This window comes from Wyeomyia smithii, chromosome 3 (genome assembly GCF_029784165.1).
Source record: "Wyeomyia smithii strain HCP4-BCI-WySm-NY-G18 chromosome 3, ASM2978416v1, whole genome shotgun sequence".
In the NCBI taxonomy this organism is placed as follows: domain Eukaryota; kingdom Metazoa; phylum Arthropoda; class Insecta; order Diptera; family Culicidae; genus Wyeomyia; species Wyeomyia smithii.
Genome location: NC_073696.1, coordinates 274,943,542 through 274,967,981, shown reverse-complemented (window position 1 = coordinate 274,967,981; position 24,440 = coordinate 274,943,542). Strand labels below are relative to the sequence as shown.

Below are 24,440 nucleotides of genomic sequence, written 5' to 3'. Positions count from 1 at the left end.
ACACGGAATGAATCTGAAGGGGAATATATTTTCTTTCCTTCTACAAAGGATACCGATCTCAATTGTTGACAATCGAGAATTTTAACCGATGGAATTGAAGAGTTTTTGAAATACCCAAGTCCGTCTTTTAAAAGACATTCACTGGATAAGCTGGAATCGGTTACAACACCGTCAATTTCTACATCTCGTGCGGGAACATAAACATGATATTCCCTGGTAAAAAATTCTGATGTAGCAATTTTATTAGCTTGAATAAGGTCCGTAGCCACAACTCTCAACTTGTTGGGCCTGAAATTTCAGTGATGGACTTGAAATGAGACTCTAAGTCCTTGGATATCTGAATAATGTTTAAGGGCTTTGATTTAGGCCCTATTTTAGGTCGGAAATAAATAATGAATGAACCAGTCGATCCGTCTGGATAAAGTTTAACGTGCGGGGGAATTGAGGCAACAGAGGATAGAGGGTCAGGAGGTTTTGGAGTGGCGGGAACAGGATCGTTCAAATTTTTCTCATCCACTTCCATTGTGTGTAATGCACACTATGGCAGGGCAACAAAATATGGAAATAGATTATAAATAAATGAATTAAGTCTTATACTTAGCTGTTATAAAGTTACAGAATTCTTGATTTCTATATAGCTTGATGAACTTGAGTTGTTCCTAATCTCTTGTAATCATCAAACCCCTGGAGAACTTTGAACAGGGTATCCTGAAGAGCTGTGAAACTTGAATTGTTCAGGATCACTTGAAATATTCAAACTCCTCAAAAACTCTGGTCACGGTATCCTGCAGAACTGCAAATCCTGTTATTTCCGATATTGAATAATACTTTAGATCTGGAATTATAAGAAAATTTAATGACGGTAGCAGCTGTAAATAAATGCGACACTTCCCAAGCGAAGGTTGCTGAGCTTGATTCAATTTGCTGATAATTGTTAACAAAATATTGTTGTTCATAAAATTTAAATTTTTATTCCCAGTTCATTAACTTTTGACGAGGAGAGTGAATTCGAAATCTAGAGTCTCAAAATCATCGTATCCTTCGAAATCTCTTCAATGAAGCAAAATTCATTGACACAGACAATTTCCTTCACTTTAAGAAAGGAATCCGTGCATAAAGGATAGCGACAGGAAAAAAAAGCAGTACGCCACCACCGACGGATGATTTCCTCTAATAAATCGACACATTTAGACACAGAGCCGGCAAAAATGTCGCGAATGAGTTTGCAACTGATACGTGCCAAATTAATTTCACCGGCCGGTTCAAATTGACCACGGTGCGTTCCCTTCCCTCCCGTGTACACCGTCACCGTGCGTCTTTCCGATCCCATTTCATTCGCTGTGAGGCGAGAATAGGCGTTGAAGAATTTGTCTACATAGCCGTCCATTTGAAATGATTGATTGTTTGCAGGGTGTTTTCTGGTTGGCCGAATTTGGTCCCACTACTGGTTGCCGGTAGGCCGCACTCATCGAGCGGACAGTGCAACTCCATTTCCCAGTGCACAGTAATGTGCGGCTTAGGAACTGTTAACCGGCAGTAAAAGCTAGACATAGACGTTGTCGTATTCGTCGTCGATCGGTTGTCTCGGGGCACTCGGGTTGAGCAATGGGTGCAAAGACTCCCCCATGCCCCGTACCGACTGACGCGATGCGACGAATTTCGGTGAATACTTTGCGCGAGAATGCGAGATGTGTAGCATAGATTAAAATGTTGTTTTAATTTTAGAAATAGCAGTTCAGCTGTGAAAGTGTCATCTTCTACCCAAGCGACCGCCTACGTACCCGCGGCGGTGGCATGGCGAGGCGTGCAAGCGACGCACTTAAAATACTAAGTGGTTGGCATTCTTCTCCCAGTCTCTCTCTCTCTCTCTCTCTCTCTCTCTCTCGGCCCGGATGATGGATCGAGCCGGTTGAAGCCTGTCCGCAATTTCAACAATTTAATCGGCCGGTACAGCTACCGTCTCTAATAGCTATTTTTTGTTTGACTGCGTGTATTTTCAACAGTCACCGTGCTTATGGATCGCCTAATTGATGAAAATTTTCTACCTCCTAGAATTTATACGTTACGCAGTTGCTTAGATGATTATTGCACATTTTTTCAGGAATGTATTACTTAAAATATCCGGGAGCTACACAATTTTAGTCAATGTGGAAAATTTGTATTCAATAAATAAACAATAAAATATAGTTTTCATAAAAACTTTTTCAAGCATGCAAGATTGCTCAACTTACTGATGTCACCAAACTGACAAAGTTTCAATGAATTGTGAGAGGGCGTTGAAAACATCATAAACGAATTTGCTTAAAATCCTTCAGATGAGATCATTATGAAAAAGATGAAGAAAAATCATTATGAAAAACAACAAAACATTCATCCCGTTGTCAATGTGGGGTAACCTTAGTGATGACGAATTTTAAACAAATTTCCAACACCTGCTAGTTACACATATTATTAGTCCCGAATCATGATTTTAATGATGAAACTGACTTCCTATGACATTTCGCTCCCTAACACCTTAACGGCAGTAATTAGTAACCAACAGTAACACACCAACGGTTGCTGCCATGAAAATAACAGCACAAAAAAGGCAAAAATTAACGACCCTCGACCGTTCTCGGTTCTCTGGTTCCACGTGGTTTCGACGCGACCGCCAAGGGACTGCAATATAATAGTTCGTATTGCATTCACACAGACGCCAACTTTTGACATATATATTTTATGCTGCGTGGGCGCTAACGACGGCGAAAGTTGCATTTTGGTGCCCAAGATTAACGATTATTGGGAAATAGTACATTAATTTCCCAAATTGCTATCAACGTCTCGAAATTGCCCCGCGGCAAAAGTTTTGAACCGCTTTCAGTTTGTCTTGCAAGCGAAGTAGGCAGTGTTACATATTTTGTAAACTAATTTTATTTCTCTAGAATGCGAAAGATGAATTTCCAGTCGTGCAAATCCGGGCAAATATTTATACACTGGAATCGGCAAACAAACAAGAGCATCAGTTTCTCGTTGCTGCAGTTAGTGCCGGCTAAAAATTTGGTGGGCGGATGAGAATGAAGACGTTCTGTGCATATAAACAAGTATCGTACACAGTCGCTGCTGCTCTATTCTAGGGGTGTCTCTTGCAGGGCGATTGATGAACTTTTAAATGTAATCTGAATCCATACCTGTCGAGTATACGCTTTACTTTAGACTGTTTCCTGACATTTTAAGTCTTAACAGTTTTATTTTTTTAATAATGTAGAGACACCCTTTACAGGGCAGCAGCATCGACGAAAAAACAAACAAGAAACTGAAAGAATATGGCAAAACAAAAAAAAAACAGTGCGTGGGTTTGAAGCGGTTTAACGATTTAAAACCGAACAGTGGTGGCTTTACGCGGGGGAAATTGTTTCAGAAAATTTCTTTTCCGCACAGTTTGTTCTCTTCACGCAAATTGTGGTACAGATTATAAACAGATCTAGCAACCCTGTCGCTACTGAAGGCAGTATCTCGTGACTTACTCCTTGACCAGCGAATTTTTTTCCGAAAGATATGTCATATGTCTAAACTATATCATTTCAAATTCATCTCGTCTTTGCAGCTTCACAGAGCGAATGAATTGAAGGTTTGTTCTTGCTTGCCCGCTACCATGGGACCGCTGGCATGTAGACAGCAGCAGCAGCCTCAAGCGTCAATAATGGCGATAGGGTGGGTAGCCGGACTAATTAATTCAACCTAGAGCCAGTGCCCGGACGGATTATCTTATTTTAGACATTCCCGGGTCAACGGTACTCAAACACGGACAGAAACAACTTGTCGTAAACTGCCGCCATAGATCGCCATGGGATCTCACCGGATAAACCAGCTTTCAGTTCTTTTTGTGTGATGCAGTTTCCTGTTTTTGAAATTGTATGTGTGTTACATGAGTTTGTTTCTCACATGAAAATACTTGCATTAAATGTCTCTCTTCGAGACAACTAATAAACATGCGTCTCCATCGACTACAACTTGATGGAGATGCATGATTAACAACTTATAAACCAACCCGAATTAGTATGCATCTGTCACTCACGACAAGGCCTGCTTGATTTACTTTTATCACAGATTCCCATCTACGAAATTGACGAAATTAGATCACGCTGCCCGCATGGCGCTGTCCTTCGGGCGTTCAATCGTCGCTCGGTCGTTCGCTTGCCCCGCTAGCGTCGGTACCTACCACGTTTTTTTACAGGCATGATAACTCCTATCAGAGACGGTATTAACGTCGCGTAGCCGTCACGGGTTTAGCCTGCTTTGTAACAATAAAATAAATTGGAAAATAAAGCCAACTAAGAAGCACACATGCGGTTTGGTTCACACAGACACACACACGCAAACCTGCAGCCGAAATAATCAGTCCAATTTATTAGCGCACATCGACGAGTAAAGCGACTAGCCACTCACACTCCGTTGATAACGAGCGCTTGTGTAGAGTCGTTGCGATAGCAGCAAGCTGCGCGTACGGCTTGGAAATTGATTCAGCTTGTCAAGCAGGCAGTGATTTGCTGATTGCCTGGTTGAAGGTTCAAGCCACAATAGCGAAATGAAAATAACGTAAAAAGTGGAGAACCCGAATGCGTGCTTCCCCAAAGCTGTACTGTTGTTTGCATGGTAAATTATTATTATTGACAAACTCATGAGGCGAATTGAGGTTATGCACTCGCGATGATTAGGCTGTTCAATATCTAGTGAGAATGTATTTTTTCCAGCGCTAAATGCATGCGCAGATACGCACAATAAACTGTTGTTATTTGAAAGAATGACTTTATCATGACATTCGAAACTAACACAGAGAAGCCACGCTAATCATTGAACGAATTATGTAGAATTAAATTATAAAAACTTACATCATAAAAGCTCTTTAAACCAAATCGAATCTAGAAAAAAAAAAACAAAAAAAATTGAATAAAAATTGTTTTAGCATATTTAATCTAATTATTATCATCGTTGAACCTTCGCTAAAATCGAAATGAAATTTACATTTTATCAGTAGCACGAAAAAATCTTGTAAACCTAAGAAACAACAACAAATCGCTACTAATAATTATAACAACAACAACATCCAAGCAGTCGATGATAAGCCCTTCAACACACTTTGCATGTGTCTGTGCATGGCAAGCGAAAAAGAAAAACGACGCTCACTCTGGCAGCGCATGATAAGAATAATTCAACGCTGCGATTGCGAACGCTACCAACAGCGTCCCCACCTTCATCTGAGACGCTTCAGCGAGGTGGAAAATAATCCAGAAAAGGCTAAACACCTTGTAGGGGAATGTGGAGCGCGCTCTGCGCTTTTGAGTTCACTATACGAAAAAGGAACTACAGCACCATCGGGTTGACTTGTTGCTGCTTAAGTGTAGTAAAAAGGAGAGAATCAGAGATAGTGACCGCAGACCCACGAGTTGTAAATTACGTCAGTCATTCGCTGCGGATCACCGCTATATGGCCGCGATGAGTGATGAATGTTTTCCCCCGAAATTGACCATAAAATGTCATGTCATTTTGCATGTTTTACGAGAACGGAAACGTCGCCGTATGATACCGAAGGTAATTATTGCAGCTGTGTTATTTTTTTCTCGCAGTCTCAGTAGGCAATATGTTTGTATCTCGTTATGAGGTATTCTATTTCTCGATGACGGCAATACTCGAGGCCGTCATCGCAGTAGCACGTGAAGATGAACGATGAAATCCTCTTGAAAGCCAAAGTGGAAACGGGTGATAGCAACACTCGACCAAGGCTTAGCTCAGTCCGCGGCCTTGCCGGTCATACACGCGAAACGATTTTTTTCGAAAAGTAAAGATAACAAATGGTGAAGTTAAATCAGAGCAAAGAAGTACTAATTGCCAGGTCAGACATCGGCCAGTTGCGCTGGATGGGTTGTTTGAGTTGTTCATTATCGTGCTACGACTACCGTGAACCACTTTTGGCCAGATCTACTGACATTTGATGGCGGACCGGTTCCGATGTATCCCGTGCACGGTTGGATGCTAAATAAAGCTTTTATATGTATTGGCTGAAGTGTCGAGAACATGTAAATGACACTGAAAAGCTATAAATATCGAAATTAACAACATTGTGTTCAACGATTTGACATCGCAATGTCAGAATTGTAATCAATTTGACAACACTTCGGTAGTGTAGCCAGAACCTGACAGAATAAGTGACGGACAAGTGTTTGAAGTTGGTCCCAAACGTTTAGTTCAAACTCAATACATAAGCGGAAAAAAATTACGAATGGCCTCAAACTGACACTTTTGACGTGAAAAACAATCAGCTAAATACGCAACTAATTTGAGCATAACCTCAAAGTTAATCCACCTAACAGCAAAGGTATTCCTGCCTCATCTAACCTCATATCATACTTACTACTTGAGGTTGTTTCGGAATAACATCACGATTTCCCCGAACAACAACAAATTCAGTCAGTAATCAGCGTTCGGATACTCGGATGTATGTTTATCGCCACGCGTTAGGATGAAGGGGGATGATCAACCGAACCCAGCTCACTTGACACTTGCCCGGTCATTAATTTCGGGTATGGGCGGATAAACGCTCGCCTAGCACAGTGCAAGAGTTGATAATGACGGACGGCGAAAATGTCCGCCGACTCAGCAGCTAATATCGCGTGAAAGGTTCAGGGGAAAATTCGTGCCACTTGTCGTTGGGAGGATTGAATTTCATTTTCCGCCTGTGAGCGGAGGAGATATGTCAATGTTATTGGTTTTCATTGGAATTCTTGCTTTGCAGAATGCGTATAGAATTCGCATTTTGACAGCGGCCAGTTACGTAATTGAGTACTAGCGAAACAAGTCATGGCCTTCTGCAATTGAGTGTTTGGACGCTCGTTTCTGCCTGTAGTATAGGAAGATGTCCCAGATTAATGCATATTTTGCTAATTTTCATGACAAATTTCTGCTCAAACCTGCATTGAAGCATATTTTTTCAGTCTCTTGATAATTTAAGTTTTCACCACTGAGGTGAATTTAAATATTTTTCTAGATGCATAATTAATTTTCATTTTGAGTTTCATTAAAAAGCTTACTTAACATTCATAGTTATTTATTGTTTAGTTGCGTTACTAATAGTTTTTTTGTGTATTTTATATTAACCTTTTATTGTTACCCTTTTCTAAAGTAATTCTAGAATTTGTACTGAGCTTGTAATACTTTCTGATTTCTACAATCTTAATGGCGTTTCTCTTTGTCGTTAGGATAAAAAACTGTGAAATGATTACAGGAGGGTTGTGTGCAAAGCCACGGCCGCAAGGTAGACGTAGAACTACTCAACAACGTTTGAATCATTCATTTGGTGGTCCTAATTAGAAAGGTTTTAAAGATCGAAGCTTTTTTTTTGCTAAAGCAACTGATTATTGAGAATATTTCGACCTTCGTTTAACCCTCTAGTGCCCAAGTTAATTTTTAGGCGGACTTCGGTAAAATCACCATGAATCTTTATAAATATTTTTCAAGTATTTATTGAAGCTTTTTAGAGGTTGACTGAAGCCCGTCTAAAGGCGGCACTGAGTACTAGAGGGTTATGTATGAAGAAACTGCTTAATTTTCAAAAATTTATTTGGTTGTCTTGTCACTTTTACCTTTTTTTTGACACTTTTTTGTTTAATTTAAATCGAATATGATCGCACTTCTGATAACAGAGCTGCTGGCCTGTGATTTAGATTGCCGGAATCTAGAGTGCTTGTATGGTTGCCCTAGATGCAAGATGCAAAGAATCGCATTCCATGTTGGCAACTGGCGGAAAAAGACTGATGAAGCTCTCACACACGCGAAAGTATTTAACTCGTATTGAGTTGCGGCTAGCAACGGCAAGCGATTTCTTTTTTTTTTTTTGAGTTGGATAGAAACAGACAGAAGAAGATGCAGCGCACTCTCAGTTACGCAACAGTTGATTACGCTGTTACGTTTTGCATATTGCAGCTGTGCGGCTGGGTGATAGCAAAACTTTGTCTGTGCAGTCTAGTGATGGACTACATTATATCACCGTCGCAGCATTGGTATAGACGTTCGCATAATCGATATACAATCTGCATTTGGGTGGATGCGATTGTAATTTTCCAATCGATTAGTGTAAGAATGATAGAAATCCGTTGTAAATAAATGGGTTAGATAAAACATAATTTTAAGGCCAAACTAACGAAGAAATAGGTTAAAAAAAACAAGATAATTAATCACCCTCAACTAATAAAAAATAATAAGTAAAAATAGATTCTAAAACATGATTCAAGAAGAGTCACTTATACTAATTGGGTCAAAAAGTGACTGCACTAGAGAATTGCAACAAAACTCGAGCCAGAATAGTCTCATAGTTACTGAGCAAAAAGAAATTCCACTCTGAGGTTGGACTGCAGCGGGGCTGCATTGCATAGTTCGACAAACGAGACCGTAGTTGCAACGATACTTCACGGCTATTTATACCAGCAGACATCTGTCAATGAGACACAGCAGATCACACGATCACATGCCGGGCTTGGTTTCGAACAAAACATCGATCTTGGTTGCGACAACGTAGGCGACGGAAGCGAAGATGGCTAACGTGAAGGCGCAACACCAGAACGCTTCGAATTTTGCGATCTATACATCGTTAATTGGAGCAATAAATATATCACCTAAATAAACATTAACCATACTTTACACAGCTTTTTGCACAGAAACGCACATCGAGAATCGGCTTAGAAAATATCGTTGCCACCTGTTTATTTTTATCATTCTCGGTCGCTCTTATACTGCACAAGCGCCATCTTTGGAATACTTGTTAATTTGTTAAAACTATAGCCTTGTACTAGTGTTTACTGCTCCACAAATAATTGGTATGCTAATCAGTTACCATAGCTACGAAGAATTGCAATCTATGTCAACGGTCGTTAACTTTTTCGCTATGATTTGTCACTTGACGTTTTGTTATTTAGACTCAGCAATCTATAAAAAAAAACCTTGATAATTTTTATGACCATGCCACGGTGCCGACTTCGTTAAGCCTTTTCCCCTGCTCCTCTTCTCCGCAATTGTTAATCCGTCCAAGGCATAATAATTTTGTTTGATTTTACCGGTCCGATGGCTGGCGGAATGACGCTAATCTTCTCACGAGCATACAACTTCGTATCGCGCTCTTTCTCTACTGGTGACGCGCCGCGACAACCACCGGGATGAAATGAAGCGACGCTAGAGCACGTTGCAAACAAATACCTTACACCGGGTGCTACTGTGGCAATAAAATTTAAAAAGCTAATCGTCTGCATAGCAGATCCGCTAGCAAACAAACACAAATGAATACCGGTAGCGAGAGTCGAGTTTGATGGGGTTGTTAAACACGCTAAGCTAAGGGCGATTATAGTCTTCGAATTGAAAAAAAAAAATATTTATTGCAGCAGTTTCAGAGCAAAAACACCAAAAATCGAAGCAATCACATCTCGATCTCCCATCAGTAGATTTATTTTCGATCACCCGTAAAGGAAATCAGATGCGATGCTGCGACCTCGCCCCGGACGGCATTTGCGACCGCGATCGCATGTGACTTTGTTAGTCTGCGCTTTCAGTCCGTAATATGGCCCATTTGTACATAAATTCCAATCAATGCGCTACTGCTACTGCTATTGAGTGAATCTTCTGAAACGCACTGCGTCACGCCGGTTGTGCGGCGGTCGTTCCCTTTCTTCTACTGCTGGCCTTTTGCCGGCGACCCATTGCGTGGTGATCTCGAAGTCTGCATATTATAAATGAAAAATTGGGTTTGAAAACCTGGTTCGTTGACACTCGAAAAAAAGTGAGAGTTTTGAAATAATTTCAAGTTTCACTTGGAAAAAGTTAATTCACAATTGAGAGCTCTTTATATTGCAACATTTACTGTTTGACATTGGCGTTATAAACATTTGTTATCTGGCTTTACGCTTTGCTGCACACGACACAGATATGTAAGGGGCCGTCCCTAAACCATGTGGTCATATTTTGATCACTTTTTATACCCCCCCGTGGTCTTTCATGGTCTTTTGACCAAACCCCCCCCCCCCCTTTGCGACTTTAACCATGTGGCCTTTTCATTTGTCAAGTGCCAAATATTCGCTTAATTTTTTTGCATTTTTATTATTAAACTTTCAGTACATTCTATATTTCTAAAATGCAAAAGCTTGGTGGTAACCAGGCTGCGATAGTTTATTGAGGAGTCTACTACCACCAGTGACCATACTAGGGAGAGAGACAGACGTATCTCCCGATGCAGACGTGATTTCCCTGCTCGAATGGATTCACCGGGAAAAACGGAACTCCAATTTCTGTTAAATAAAAAGGAGTTTCTTTAAGTTGCTACCAGTATAACGAATCGTATCGTCGTAGCAAATTTTTCGATATTTTATCAGTTATACGTACCGTTTTATGCACTAATATAAGTTATTCAAGTTTTGGTATTATTTCGCAAGTAGACATTGTAAAAACTGGATAAAATCTACACTTTTTTGTGAAATAGGACGTTTCTTAGTAATTGTGCATAGCATTTGCACAACCAAAACACTATCAACTTACCGCCAAAACACTTCGTTAAGCCGTTTGTCATTGCTTGAGACTGCAAACTACGCAAACCAACAACCTGCAAAGCAAATGGAACGATCTCGAGCCAATGCATTGTGATTTTTGCGAGGCCTTTTTGCATATAATCCAAAACTGTTGGGGAATAAATTCCCGCGGATTAAAGATCGATCTGAGTAATCTTTCCGTTCCGTCTATTGTTCGCAATGTAAAAAAGTTCTGGCTATACCTATCTGGATTGAATCCTCTCATCACGGACAACGACGTGCAATTATTTGGTCTGATGACGCTTGCAGTTCGTATATCAGTAGTAGCGCTGCACTTTTTGACGGCATGGATTGTTTAATCCCACAACAAGCCAACCCGCATGCTTGATCTGGTCCGTATGCTTGATCTGGTCTTTTGTTTTGCGGATCATCAATTGGCGATTGATGTTTCTGTTACCCCGCTACTTTTCGTTGATCTCCATCACTCGCCCCCGGTGCACCCACAGACCGTTATTACCAAACAAAAAATACCATCAAAACGGGAAACGCCAGTTTGTTCGTTATGATGTCCTTTATCACTGGGTAATTTTTTGAAAAAATCTTTGGTAGCATTTTTGAGTTATGTCCGTTATGTCCGCTATGTCCGTTATGTTAAATGGCATAGGAAATTCTTACACACTGGACCAGTTATTGGTTTTAGTCTCTCAGATTTCAATGGTACTTTGTAAGTATAGATATTTTGCCTACCTATGAGCAATTTGCATAACCAAAAAACAAGTTTAAGCTTTGAAAAGGGCGTAACTTCTTAATTTCAATTTAAATTATATTAGTGAGAGGTCACTCAACCAAATAAAACTTTACATACACATAAACAATAAACGGTAAATAGTTAGATCCATTTCAACACAGTTTTTCGGTTGCAGAATTCTACTGCGTGTACCGAAGAAAAGGTTGAAATAAAACCATTACCCAAAAATAAAACATTTAACTACGCCACTGTGATACCGCCACGGAAACTTGAGAATAAACGTTTACTAATTGGCATAATGGTCGAGTTTGGTATTTTGGAGTTTACAAAGAATAAATTCATCCTTGCTGCACCCCCTTCCTTCCCACGCTCATGAGATAGACAAAATCTATTGCTTTAGGATCTCTATGTAATTAATTAAATAATTAATTAATAAATGATGACATAACTCATATAGCATAGATGAAGAAAAAAAACTCATATAGCAAAGTCTCAGATTAAACTGTAATGCCGTGAAACCCCGCCTCATGCCGGAATACCTTTGTAAAAATTTGCACAGCTATCGTGGAGGAAGTTTTTGAGTTTACAGAGAACATATACCCCCCCCCCCCTTGCCCACGCTAATGAGACAGAGCAATACCCACATGTTTATTACAGTTTTTACTCGAAAACCCCTAAGTGCAAATTTCCACAGTTGTCGGTTCAGTAGTTTCTGAGCCCTTAGGAATTAGGCAGACATATAGACAGACAAACAATGACGCCTACTATGATTCAAATTTTTCGCAAACTTTTGACATTCCTGTCAATTTTCAACGCCTACTACAGTTTGCAGTTTTTTTTTCAATAATCACAACATAACATGAAATAAACTTTTGACCGCTGGATTATTAATGTTTTATTAAGATGAAGAAGTTACGCCCTTTTCAAAGCTTAGGCTTGTTTTTTGGTTAAGCAATCCGCTTGTAGGTTTTTCTGCAGCAATCTTATGCAAAAGGGGAAAAAAATTACTCTGCACACTCACATCGAGACAAAAACACTGACATTTGCCAAATCAACTGTGTGTATGCTTAAATGTTTCCGAGAATAAACGACCATTAGTTGGGAGTTTCAGAGTAAGCGTCGTAGGAGAACTGGAGATATTGGCTATTACGTAGAACCCAGGATTTTTGGATCGGGATATAAATATAGTGCTATTAATAGTACTGTCCGAAGAGTTCGTCTCCGAGGACGCTACCGTTACAAATAAGACAATAGATTCAATGTTATTCAAGCCACTACCGACAGGAAATAGTTCAGTAGTACCGTGAATAGTAGGTTGATATCATCAAAAATAATATGACTGAGTTTTCGAAGCCAGATGTTAAGTTCAACTTTCAAAACTATCACCACAACTCTCAAAACAAACAAACTATGAGCTCTCTAAGACTGTATACTCAACAAAATGAGCAAAATAGCATTGGGATTTTTAGAAATATCTTCGAGCTTGTAACGATCAGCTAATTTGGAAAATTGCCTAAAAAACGCATTTGAAATCTGTGTGAAAAATTATTTAGATCACAAACAACGTCGAGAGTTGTTCAAAAGCAGACAGATCAACGTTAGGTTTGCCTACCTTTCGTGTCACATTGAGAGATCGAATGTTTTCCATCAGCCAGAAGAGGTTAGCTCGCACGACAGGTCGGAAAACTAGATTTTTTTTTTGTTTTCAACAGATTGTATGTAGGTTTGCCACGTATGAGCAACCTAGCCAAAACTGAACCAAATGCTATTTTCACACCAAGCATTTGTAAACTATTGTGAACGGGGCAAAGCGCGGTGATGCGTCGTAAGTTGGGTTTTGCCTGCATTCATCAACAGTTACGGTTCGGTATGCCCAAACATGTGATCTAGATATTTAAAAATAAAACGTCGCTCAAGTAGAGTAGTGCCATGCCCAATGATGCTTGTTCGGTTCGTTCAAGCGAGAAGCAGCAAGCAAAACCAGCGCCATCGGGCAGCAAAACGTGATGGGGATTATACGGTGTTATGAGAGACTAGAGGTGTTGTGTGTTCGTATGTGATGTCATCTATTGGACCCGCTGCTGCTACTCATTCAGTCATTCGGATTCATGGATTCAAAGCACCAAGCTCCAAGTGGGCCAACTCTGCTTAACAAGAAGCATGCCAGTTACATAGATCACCATTAATAATCGAAAGGTATTTTCGATCATAGCTTAACCTGGGTATTTTCTTCGAACAAAGTAATTGAGAAAATATCAAACGACCTCACTCAAAGTGAATATTAAATGCAAAAAATGCAGCTCTATCATAAACAAATTCAAATAGACGGTTGCAATGAAAAAAATAGCAATGAATATAATATTTTTATTAGGAACGGTTCAGGTTGTATTGGCTAGTCGAATTATTTCCGAATTCTCTCGTATGTCCGACTCCACGAGACTCCAATAAATTAGCCAAACTAACAAAAGACTTTTCTCACATGAAATCCGAAACCTACCTTTTTGGTCCACTCTTGATACATTACCCTATTAGAAGAAAATTCTCACCTGTTTTTTTAGCTCGTTAATTTACTTAATACCGTGCTGGATCGAAACCCGTACAGTATCGAAATCCGTACACCTTGATGTTTTTCTTCAGTTTTAAGCATTATGAAAACGAAAATTCATATGACAGTTACATGTACATATCCGTTGAACTGTTGGCCTTCTGTTAAAATAAACTATACGCCAGTAGGCCATGAAATAAAAATATTAAAAATGAAAAATCAATCGTGTATCGGCGTCAGTTGTCATTTCGTTGTATCGTTAAAGAATTTACTAAGGAAACGTTCTTCAGATAAAAACGATTTTCAAGTGGGAAATAAGTGTTTTACTCTGTGAATCTTTTTGAAATTGATGGAAAAGATAAGTCTTTGTCATTTTCGAGCTGTATATTGTCTAATAAATAGTGTAAGTTGTATTTATTCAACAAAAACTGTGCCGTACGGATTTTGGTTCTTGTTATTTGCTTGAGTCGAAATCCGCACAGCGTGTGTATAATGCATATATTGTTGAACTTTCTTCTTGTTTTCAGCATATAATGAAAGAAAACAAGTATAAATATACGGCAAACAATTTGGAAGGAGCTGTGACTGAGGTGCGCAAGGGAAAGTCGTACCAGGAAGCTTCGAGAACTTCCGGCGTTCCAGTTATTACGAAACGCTACGAAAATTGCTCTATTTCAGCTGATTTATAAAAAATAGAAAACCGTGCTGAACTTTAGGAACCAATTGATCCTAAAAATATATTTATTCGAAAATTTAAAGATGAATTATAAATAAAAGATGTTCATTTTTGTACTTCTATATCCATACGGATTTTGATTTATTGTTGTATGGACTTTGATCCAGGCTATATCGCGTGTGTGCGGATTTCGATTCAAAAGTGTACGGGTTTTAATTCAGACAAAAAACTGTGTACGGATTTTGATTCAAAACATGTTCTATTTCAACATGATTTTTTCGAGTTTCGAAGTGATTTTAATCATTTTGCTTGAAAACAGTGATAAAATATAAGTAGACCTATAAGTAAACATGTCAGTTGAAAGCAATATGTGATTTCTTGATTTTATATTGACCGTCGAAGATTATCATGTGCTTAGGTGTACGGATTTCGATCCAGCACGGTACCAGTTCACGATTTTATACTGACTTGTTTACACTCTCCTAACTGTCAGTTGAAATTTCCCGAAAGTCGATCAAACAAACCATGCTGCTTCGATCGATCCTTTTAGACACCGATTATATCCGTTTGCTTGTGCGACAAAACTCGAATCAAGTTTCACAGTGGTACCTAAAGCCCCTTGTCATCGTATTGTTTATAATCGCTTGGACCAACCACCGGACCCTTTGCAACCCGAACCGGATAAAACCTAAGCTAGCCACTCGTTCACTTATTCACAAATAGAAAAACAACTGAATCGCTCTCCATGTGCACAATCAAACCACTTCAACAGCATACATTGCAGAGAAACTAGCATCACAAACAAACAAACACAACACTCACCGTCGTCGTCGTCGTGGTTGTCGTCGACGTTGGGCCCCTCTGATGATGATGCCAAGCAGTCAACGCGAATAAACTCTTTTTAAATTTATAGCATTGTTTGATTAATTTATCGCGCCTCGGTGGTCGGAATTGAAGAGACGCGAGCATTAAACTGCCGGTCGGGCCGAGACTTGCAGCAATCCGCTTCTTGTTTTTTTACTGTCATATTTGCTTGGCGTTTTGTTTGTCGATTCAGCGCCGGGACGCCATTTTCCGAGGCGAGGCGGTATGTATAAATGGCTGAATGACGTCTTCTTTTAACTATATGGTTGCAGGCAGAGCGTCGAGCAAATCATTAGCAGCCTGGTGAAGCTAGTCGAAACGGTTTTTAATTTGCCTACGTAGTCGTATTAATGATTTGGTTTCTACTGAGTTCTCATTCGTACTTACGCTAGAAGCGAATTCGGAGTTAAGCCCTGCAACTCTTGTTGTTTTGGTAGAATGCGTGGGCAAAACTGAACGCCATGCCAGCTGCTCTCACATCACGCTGTGATATATTTCCCGTGCGTCCTCCCACTTCATAAACTGCCGGCTCTGCTGCCGCCGCATCAACGACGATGGAGACATCCCTCTAGTCGTGGGTTGTACGTAGAATACGTACGGCAAACAGCTTATGCAAGGAACGGCTAACCGGCCGCTCATAAAAAGAATGTAAATAGGTCAGAAAATGTGAAAATTCCTGTTTTCTCCTGCTTTCCCATGAGATTGTTAAACCCATGAAACGGTAACCATCCACACACACGCGGTCTCGTGACTTGTGCGAGAGGTTGCGACGACGGGACGACAGGTAGGGGAGAGCCGTACAAGACGCACCAGTTGGGTGAGATGGCCCATGCTATTAATTCCATAAAATACTTAGACATGTGGCTTTTTATGACGAAATTCTTCACTTTTCTCATAAAAATCCAGCTTCTCTACAGTTCTCATATAAAAAAGTGTGCCATAATGACTGAAATACTCAAAAAACTGTGCAATTGGCTGTGGCTCTGTCCAACATGTAATTATTCATGAATTTTATTTAAGCTTTCATGATCAACTGACTTGTAAATGCTACAAAAAACTATGGTTCCCCTAACCTTTAAACTCTTGGAGTTTATAGTACTATGAGTGTTTCAAATTGTTTCACTAACCTCCGTCAACTTTTACCTAAAAACAATCAATATTAAAATTGGGGCAGAATGCACTACGAAGAGCTTGCAGAAGATTGCTTGACAACTTAGAGCATGTTCCATTATTTTTTATTTTACTTTCGAGACTTCAAGCGCTTCTCACTTCGTGTGCTGATTTTTGCTAGTGGCATATTAGCTTACGGCTCTGGAGCATGCTGAGCTTTGTTGTGGTGCGTTTTGGTCACGGGCTTGTTTGGCGGCAATGGTAATTTTTACCAAAAAAAACATTGAAATCGAGTATTTTATAATAAACTTCGTCATAAACATACAATAAATAGATCTTTCAATCATCCTACACGTTCAATGTCGCTCTGAAATGATTTGAAGCGCTGTAAATCGCGCAAATGCTTAACTGGTGCGTTTTGTACAATCCTCCCCTACCGCCCCGACTCGAGGAAGGCAGAAGCATCCTAAATGAAATCGGTTTTTCAAGCCGGTGGCCGTGCCCGACACCATTTTGCTGTCTGATGATGATGATTCTGAAACAACACCACAGACGATGTAGACGCAACTCTGTTGCTCTAACGGAACATGACAAATTCGAGACACGTTTTGAGTTGTTCTATTCCGAAACCGTGAAATGACAAATGAGCTGAAGAAAAATATATAGCAGACGAGGTTTAAGACTAAAGTGCTAATCTGCCAGCAACAATAATAATAACAACTCGTTGGCATTAGACTGATTAGCTGATCACGCATGAACAAGAGCTATTTGAGAGCGAACCGAACTACACTGTACTACAGAAGAACTAAATAAAGTCATAATAACTTTAATTATTCATTATTGTTTGTTTACATAACTGCATGTCAATCTGGGTGAGCTTTGCGGTTTGGAGCAGTTTATCAACATACCGAGGGCATGCCTATACCAACTCCAACTAACTTCAACACAAAACTAACACGAAGTGTGATTGTACGTTCAGAAGTTTGTGTGTAAACTATTCGTGCATACTAAATCAAAACACCGTAGCGGAGAAACTGGTCGTTGTGTTGTGAATAGCAGTGGCCTTATCCGGCCGGAGACGTCGACTTGAACGCAACCTGTACCCAAGGGTGTCACGTAGCGCCGCTCTTATTGATTGGCTTTTCGCACCACAGCCAAAACTCGTTCGATCGAGAAAAGTAAACAAATGTTTTAATGTTCATCGTACTTTTTTTTAATTGTTGGCCTATGACAAGCCAAAATTTGAAAAAATGGTAATCCATCGAAGGTTTTAGCGAACTAGCATCATTGCAAAGAAAAAAACTTACACATGATTGTTAGATTCCAAGCAATACGCAGATTGATGTATTATTTAACTTATTAAAATCTTGATATTTTAATTGTCTATCCATTGAATTTGTGGTGTAATAATCGGTTATGAAAATTTTAAACCTGGTTTAGGTTACAATAGTTGAAGAGGCTGTTTATAAAACACGACCGCAAGGTTAACGTAGAATTACGACAGTCTGTCTTATGTCGATGATTCTTTTTCAATCGGTTTGGGAATACTCTCGATTGAAATTAATCAATTTACTGGTGTGAAGCGGTGAATTTCTGTAATAATTCGGCTAAAAGTTGTCAGTCAGCCAAACTGAGAGATTTTAGTGTTGAAAGACAGCGAACGGTTCAGTTAGGCGCGAACAATAGTGCTCAACTTCCTTCGAATACTTGTTCCCAACATATAAGTAAACCAGCCTTACAATTATCGAAGCTAAACAAATACTTTCAATATTTCCAAATTCCTGCTTTATTACTACAATATGATGTTCAACATCTGACTATTGTAAACTAATGTATTCATATTCACCTGCGTAAATCATAAATATCGATAAAACCTTGTTTGAGTGCATTATACAAAATAAGTGAGATACCTTTCCAACATCATTTGCTGTAATCGGAAAAACTTTTTGGATGCTATTCAAGTGCTGCCGCAACTTCCTATCATACCAACCACCTTTTACGATATTTTATACTGCTATCTAAATTCCCCATGCTATGGGTGCCATGTGCGCTTATATAATTTAAAACGCACAAAACCTGCTCATACTACCGCACTCTTCCGATATTCCTAATCAGCTTCGCTGACATCTCCTCCTACAACTTCACACAGCGGCGCAACCTTGGCCCTAATAAACCGTATCTTTGGCGACGGTTTTCTCTCCTCACCGCGCCGGCAAACGTGACTTCCCGTCAGCATCCTGTAGTCGAGTCAACCTGCTATCACACAGCAGAGTGGGCCGTCATTGCGCAACCAGCCAGCAAAATCATCCCCCATCTAACCCATATTTCCACAGCCTCGGGTGTAACAAATCTTAATTGTTTACACAACAGACCCCATACTCTGCTCACAACACACTTAACTGGAATCAGTTTTCGTGTTCTAGAGGTACACGCGCACTACGATAATTAGTAGCCAAGCGTCCTCCATTTTCGATCGAGTAGCCTTCGACTTTACTGTGTGATCACCGGTTCAGAAGCAACAGTGAAGAAAAAAAAACAACAATGGCTACTGCGCTATGGCACAGCTTTCTTGCTTCACGGCCTGCATGTCTTCCCTCAATCTAATAATTCTTTAACCCGTCCACCATCCGACCGCCACTGCCACCCACAGTAACCAACCCGACTACAGACGACCCAAATATAGGCTACACACATTGCATTCACATGACTGTATCTACTTTTCACTGTTTGTTTCTCGCCTCGGATGGGAGTGAGTGTAAGAGGAACTTTGCGGTTAGATTAGGGTGGCTCACAAATCAGAAAGTTTTTGGCTTGAGGTACAACGTGGAAATTAGGTTTCATTACCTGATTTACTGTCCATTGCGTTTTATCACATGGTACACTGCTAGGGCCAAGGCAGCCTAACAGTGCGAAGGCCATCCCGAGCATCGTTTGGGGCCTAAGTCTATTTATTGATTCATGTTCAAAGGTTCTTTATGTCACTGGTGGTGGTTTTCAGTTTGTTTCCTCTTCTTTGGAGCGCGTTCTTTACCGTCCGAAAGCCGTTGTACAACACCATCGGGGTGTGTTATCTAATAATAGTTGTCTAAATCAGATTGTTACACCACCATTCCGACAGCAACAAACGATGCATACCGAGACAATTGATAAGCAGGTAACGAATCTAAAGTTGGACACAATCCGACAAGTTAACATGACCGAGCATTCCCATCGATGTAATACAAGATTTCGTTTTACCATCATTGTTAAGGGGAATATTGTTCTTATTTTTATTGACCAATGTTTCCTCAATTTATTCGATTATATTCAATGTTTTTTCAACCCGATTTTCTATCGCCAACATATTCGTTCGTTATTAAGCATGACCAGACCGGATGGCAATCGGCCAAAATATTAGGAACGAACACTCCTCGGATAGACAGTGAAACACCAATCAAAATCAAATTTGTTAGTCACCAGTCACATAACTGTGGTATGAAAGAGCGTGGTCGAACGAACGTCGATTTATTATGTTGACATTTGGAGAGTATTTTTTCATCAGGACATTAGGCCAAAGTGTAAACAACCAAACATGACAATAGTTCGGTTGCTAAGAAACTTCAAGTTAATGTTGATAATTGATTTTCTTTCCACCCAATCATGGACACCTACTGCTACATTTATCACGATAAAACTTAGTATCCCTTCATAAACTTTTTCTTGTTTTTTTTTTAATAAAAGTAAAATATTTGGTGATAAATTGAAAGAAATTTGTAAATTTTAAATATTTTGAGAATGGGGGGTTATCATCAAAATATCCTATGACTAACCGAGAGATACTTAAAAACAAATCTAAGAATTCTTAATTATCAAACCTACCACAGATTTTTTAGCCGTCCAATCTCACCGCTGTATTATTTACATTAAGTAAAAGCTACTCAACGCTAATAGAGATAAAGTAGGTGGTTGTATCCAAGAAACGACCGCATAACGTAGAACTACGCACACATTTTAACAAATGCAATGTTGAGAGTGTTCAATTAATGAGTCATAACGTCAAATCAATCGGCTCAAATCAAGAGAATCTTTATCAACTAAATTTATCAGCGTTTAGAGAGTAAGAGTCAATTTGCATCAATCTCCATACTTCTCACATGCTAAGCAAACACTCTACCAACTGAGGTACATCCATGACAACTGAAAAAACACACACTAAAAAAGCTGTTTTCACATTAAGAAAATTAGACGGCCGCGGCAGAGTTTGATTGCCAGGATCCAGCATAGGACGCTCGTGTTGTTGGCAAAATAAGCTTCATCGCGAGGGGGGAGAAAGCCAAAGCCGCCAACCGGCAGATCGAAACGCTTGCTGCTACCGCGCTGCTGCTGAGATATGTGACCAACCAGTAAGTGTTTTGTTAAAGCCGAAAACAAATTCGGAAAGCCAGCTGATACTGTCACAATTTACTACACTACTGTCCCACTATGCCCAAAAGAATGTAAGAAGCTTGATTAGAAGCATAGCCCAAAGAGTGCATTCCCGACTAACTGAGTATACTATTCTGTCGACCTTTCTCGGGAAAGTCAGCACGCAACCAATCAGTAAATGTCGTAAATTTTGGTTTAACCAGCTTTGACATTTTCAAATAGTACAATGGTTTACATGATCAAGCAACAATTTTCTGCGTTTGGTCAGATGTGTGTATAATTTTCCAATCAATTGCCGCAAAAATAAAGCAAATCGGTTTACAACAAACCGACCTATACGCATTTGTAAAGGAACACATTTTGTCCCATTTTCTTTAAAAGTGTTTAATTTTACGCCCCTATGTAGTATACTAAAAAAAGCCGCAGTTCTACGTCAAAAAACATTAAGTTTATTTTCTCAAAAATTGCTCGGTGATTGCCTCTTCATAATCTTTTCATAATCTAACCTCTCCCGGTACACCCGATTATAAAGCATGAGTCATTTAAAATCTGGACACACTGTTTATTTAAGTGCAGCGCCCTTAGTTGTCAGATCTGAATTAAAAAAAAGCTGTCAATTTTTATTTGGAATATTTCCTCTTTCAGAGTTGAAAAGTTCGTCACGATTCATTTTGTTTCCAGGAAGTTCTACTTAATGGAAGCCGCAACCCGAAGATTCACTTTGGATAATTTTTTTTGTTCATCTACCGTGCTGGATCGAAATCCGTACACATAAGCACATGATAATCTTCGACGGTCAATATAAAATCAAGAAATCACATATTGCTTTAAACTGACATGTTTAGTTATAGGTCTACTTATATTTTATCACTATTTTCCAGCAAAATGATTAAAATCACTCCGAAACTCGAAAAAATCATGTTTAAATAGAACATGTTTTGAATCGAAATCCGTACACAGTTTTTTGTCTGAATCAAAACCCGTACACTTTTGAATCGAAATCCGCACACACGCGATATAGACTGGATCAAAGTCCATACAACAATAAATCAAACTCCGTATAGATGAAGAAGTACAAAAATGAACATCTTTTATTTATAATTTATCTTTAAATTACCGAATAAGTATATTTTGAGGATCAACTGGCTCCTAAAGTTTCACACGGTTTTCTAATTTTTGATATCAGCTGAAATAGTGCAATTTTCGTAGCGTTTCGTAGTAACCGGAACGCCGGAACCTCTCGAAGCTTCCCGGTACGACTTTCCCTTGCGCACCTCAGTCACAGCTCGTTTAAAATTGATTGCCGTATATTTATACTTGTTTTCTTCCATTTTATGCTGAAAACAAGAAGAAAGTTCAACAATATATGCATGATACACACGCTGTACGGATTTCGATTCAAGCAAATAAAAAGAATCAAAATCCGTACGGCACAGTTTTTGTTGAATAAATACAACTTACACTATTTATTAGACAATATACAGCTCGAAAATGACAAAGCCTCACCTTTTCCATCAATTTTAAAGAGATTCACAGAGTAAAACATTTATATCCCACTTAAAAATCGTTTTTATCTGAAGAACGTTTCCTTAGTAAATTCTCTAACGATACAACGAAATGACAACTGAAACCGATACACGATTGATTTTTCATTTTTTATATTTTTATTTCATGGCCTACTGGCGCATAGTTTAATTTAACAGAAGGCCAACAACTCAACGGATATGTACATGTAACTATCATATGAATTTTCACTTTTATAATGCTTAAAACTGAAGAAAAACATCAAGGTGTACGGATTTCGATACTGTACGGGTTGCGATCCAGCACGGTATATCACTTACTATGACATGATCAATAGATTTAATGACAGCCGAAGCATCGTCAGGAAGATTCGTCTGCGTAGAGGAATTCGATTTTTATGGTCAAAGTAATCAAACTAAAGCGAAATTTAGTGGCCAAAAGATGTGTTCAGAAGTTGTACAGGGCAGGCTTGTAAACGGTCACCATTTTTATTGGATATCGCTTCCTCAGTGTGCGTCACAGTCGGCTTTCGCTCGTAAATGTAAAATAACCAAACCATTGCCGCTCAGCTCACAGAAAGAAAAGGATAGTCAAACGTCACTCGCGTATCAAAGAGATGCACACTGTCAATCGTTTAGCGATGTTATTCCGGCCTATTTCTGTCTACTTCGTTCATTTATGTTGAGAAATATTATTACAAGCATGATGAGTAGATACATGGTGTAACGATTTGATCAAAAAATAGGTGCGCGGTGAGGTAGGTTTTTTGCACTGGAGGGATGGAGACGAGACGTCGCTAAGTGACAGCTAGCAATTTTTCGAATAACAACAGTCCATTTGTTTTCGGTGTCTCTTCAGTTGGATAATATATTTGTGCGATATTTTACATTTATCTCAGACTAAGAAAATGAAAAAAAAAGTGACTGGATTATCTACACTCTAGAGCGTACGGTCAAAAAACTCATCAAGAAAGACACCGAGGAAAAGCTTAGTTGCGGTTGTATTACCCTGTTGCAGGTATACTGAATAATTCTTCATCTTTTGTGTTGTAGATTTTCAGCAAGTCAGCTAAACTAACCGCGTTTCCTTGTAATCAGCGGAATATACCAAGCTACAGGATAGTTAAAAAAAGTATGAAAAAATTGAATCGTGATGGGACTAATTTGCTGATTTTTGATCTGTGAATATTGATTGAACTCAACGAGACAATTCCCAACAAACATTTTTGTTGGATAACGGCTTGTTAAGCTATAGTTCAGCTGAAATCCACTGAATAATAGCTTATTAAGCTGCAAATCAACGAAATTGTTTGCTGGGTTGAGACTTAAGGAATACAATTTCCATGTAACTGTCTGCGAACTGTTTCAGTTATAAATTTTTCAGTTGTGAAGATAATGAAGAAGAAACCTATCGATGGCTTCACCGAAAACTTTTTGGAGTTTTGCTTAAAATCTGCTTCCAAATATAAACATTTGTTATATTCCCTGTGCATCTTTTGTTATTTTGTTTTAAAACAAAGAAGAAAAAAGTAAAAATAAATTTCACAGTACTGAATATTTTATTAAATACTATGGATTTATCGGTACTAACTTAAAGAAAAATAGTATATATTCCGGAACGACCCAGCTAATTTTTTGCGTTACATCCTTGTCGCAGATTTTGGATTTGTACAGTATCATTTTTCAAGATGAAACGGCCCGGTTGATCATCCTCTGTTTTTTTTCTGGTAAGCAGGTAATAGCTAATTTCTCCTTCCGGTTATGGATTTTCGATTGCTTCGAATTCCTGCGCAGATTCAATGCGGCTATGATCCGGCGCAACATGGATAACTGAAGCACATACCTTGGGGGTTGATTGTATGTGGTTAAATTCTACTACTGATTTACTAAAAATAAACGCGAGCAAACCAAATTCCTCCGGTTGCGAGACTTACATTTCGACAACTGTAGAGTGCTACTTGCCACGATAGGTATCTTATCATTAATCCCAGCCAAATTATATGATAATTTCAGTCCATCATTAAGTGTT

The 24,440-nt window shown here is 39.2% G+C and overlaps 1 protein-coding gene across 4 annotated transcripts in view; it reads right to left on the bottom strand.

Moving 5' to 3' along the window:
• LOC129729594 (uncharacterized) overlaps positions 1 to 24,440 on the bottom strand; it is a 114,426-nt gene that overhangs the window by 70,005 nt on the left and 19,981 nt on the right. For 3 of the 4 annotated variants that reach the window (XM_055688282.1, XM_055688287.1, XM_055688283.1), the window contains one exon: positions 4,869 to 4,898. The exons of the other annotated variant lie outside the window; for it this stretch is intronic. In XM_055688282.1, the coding sequence (XP_055544257.1) occupies positions 4,869 to 4,873 (5 nt within the window). In that variant the 5' untranslated portion in view covers positions 4,874 to 4,898. The remainder of the gene's footprint in view (positions 1 to 4,868; positions 4,899 to 24,440) is intronic. 4 annotated transcript variants of the gene reach the window in all.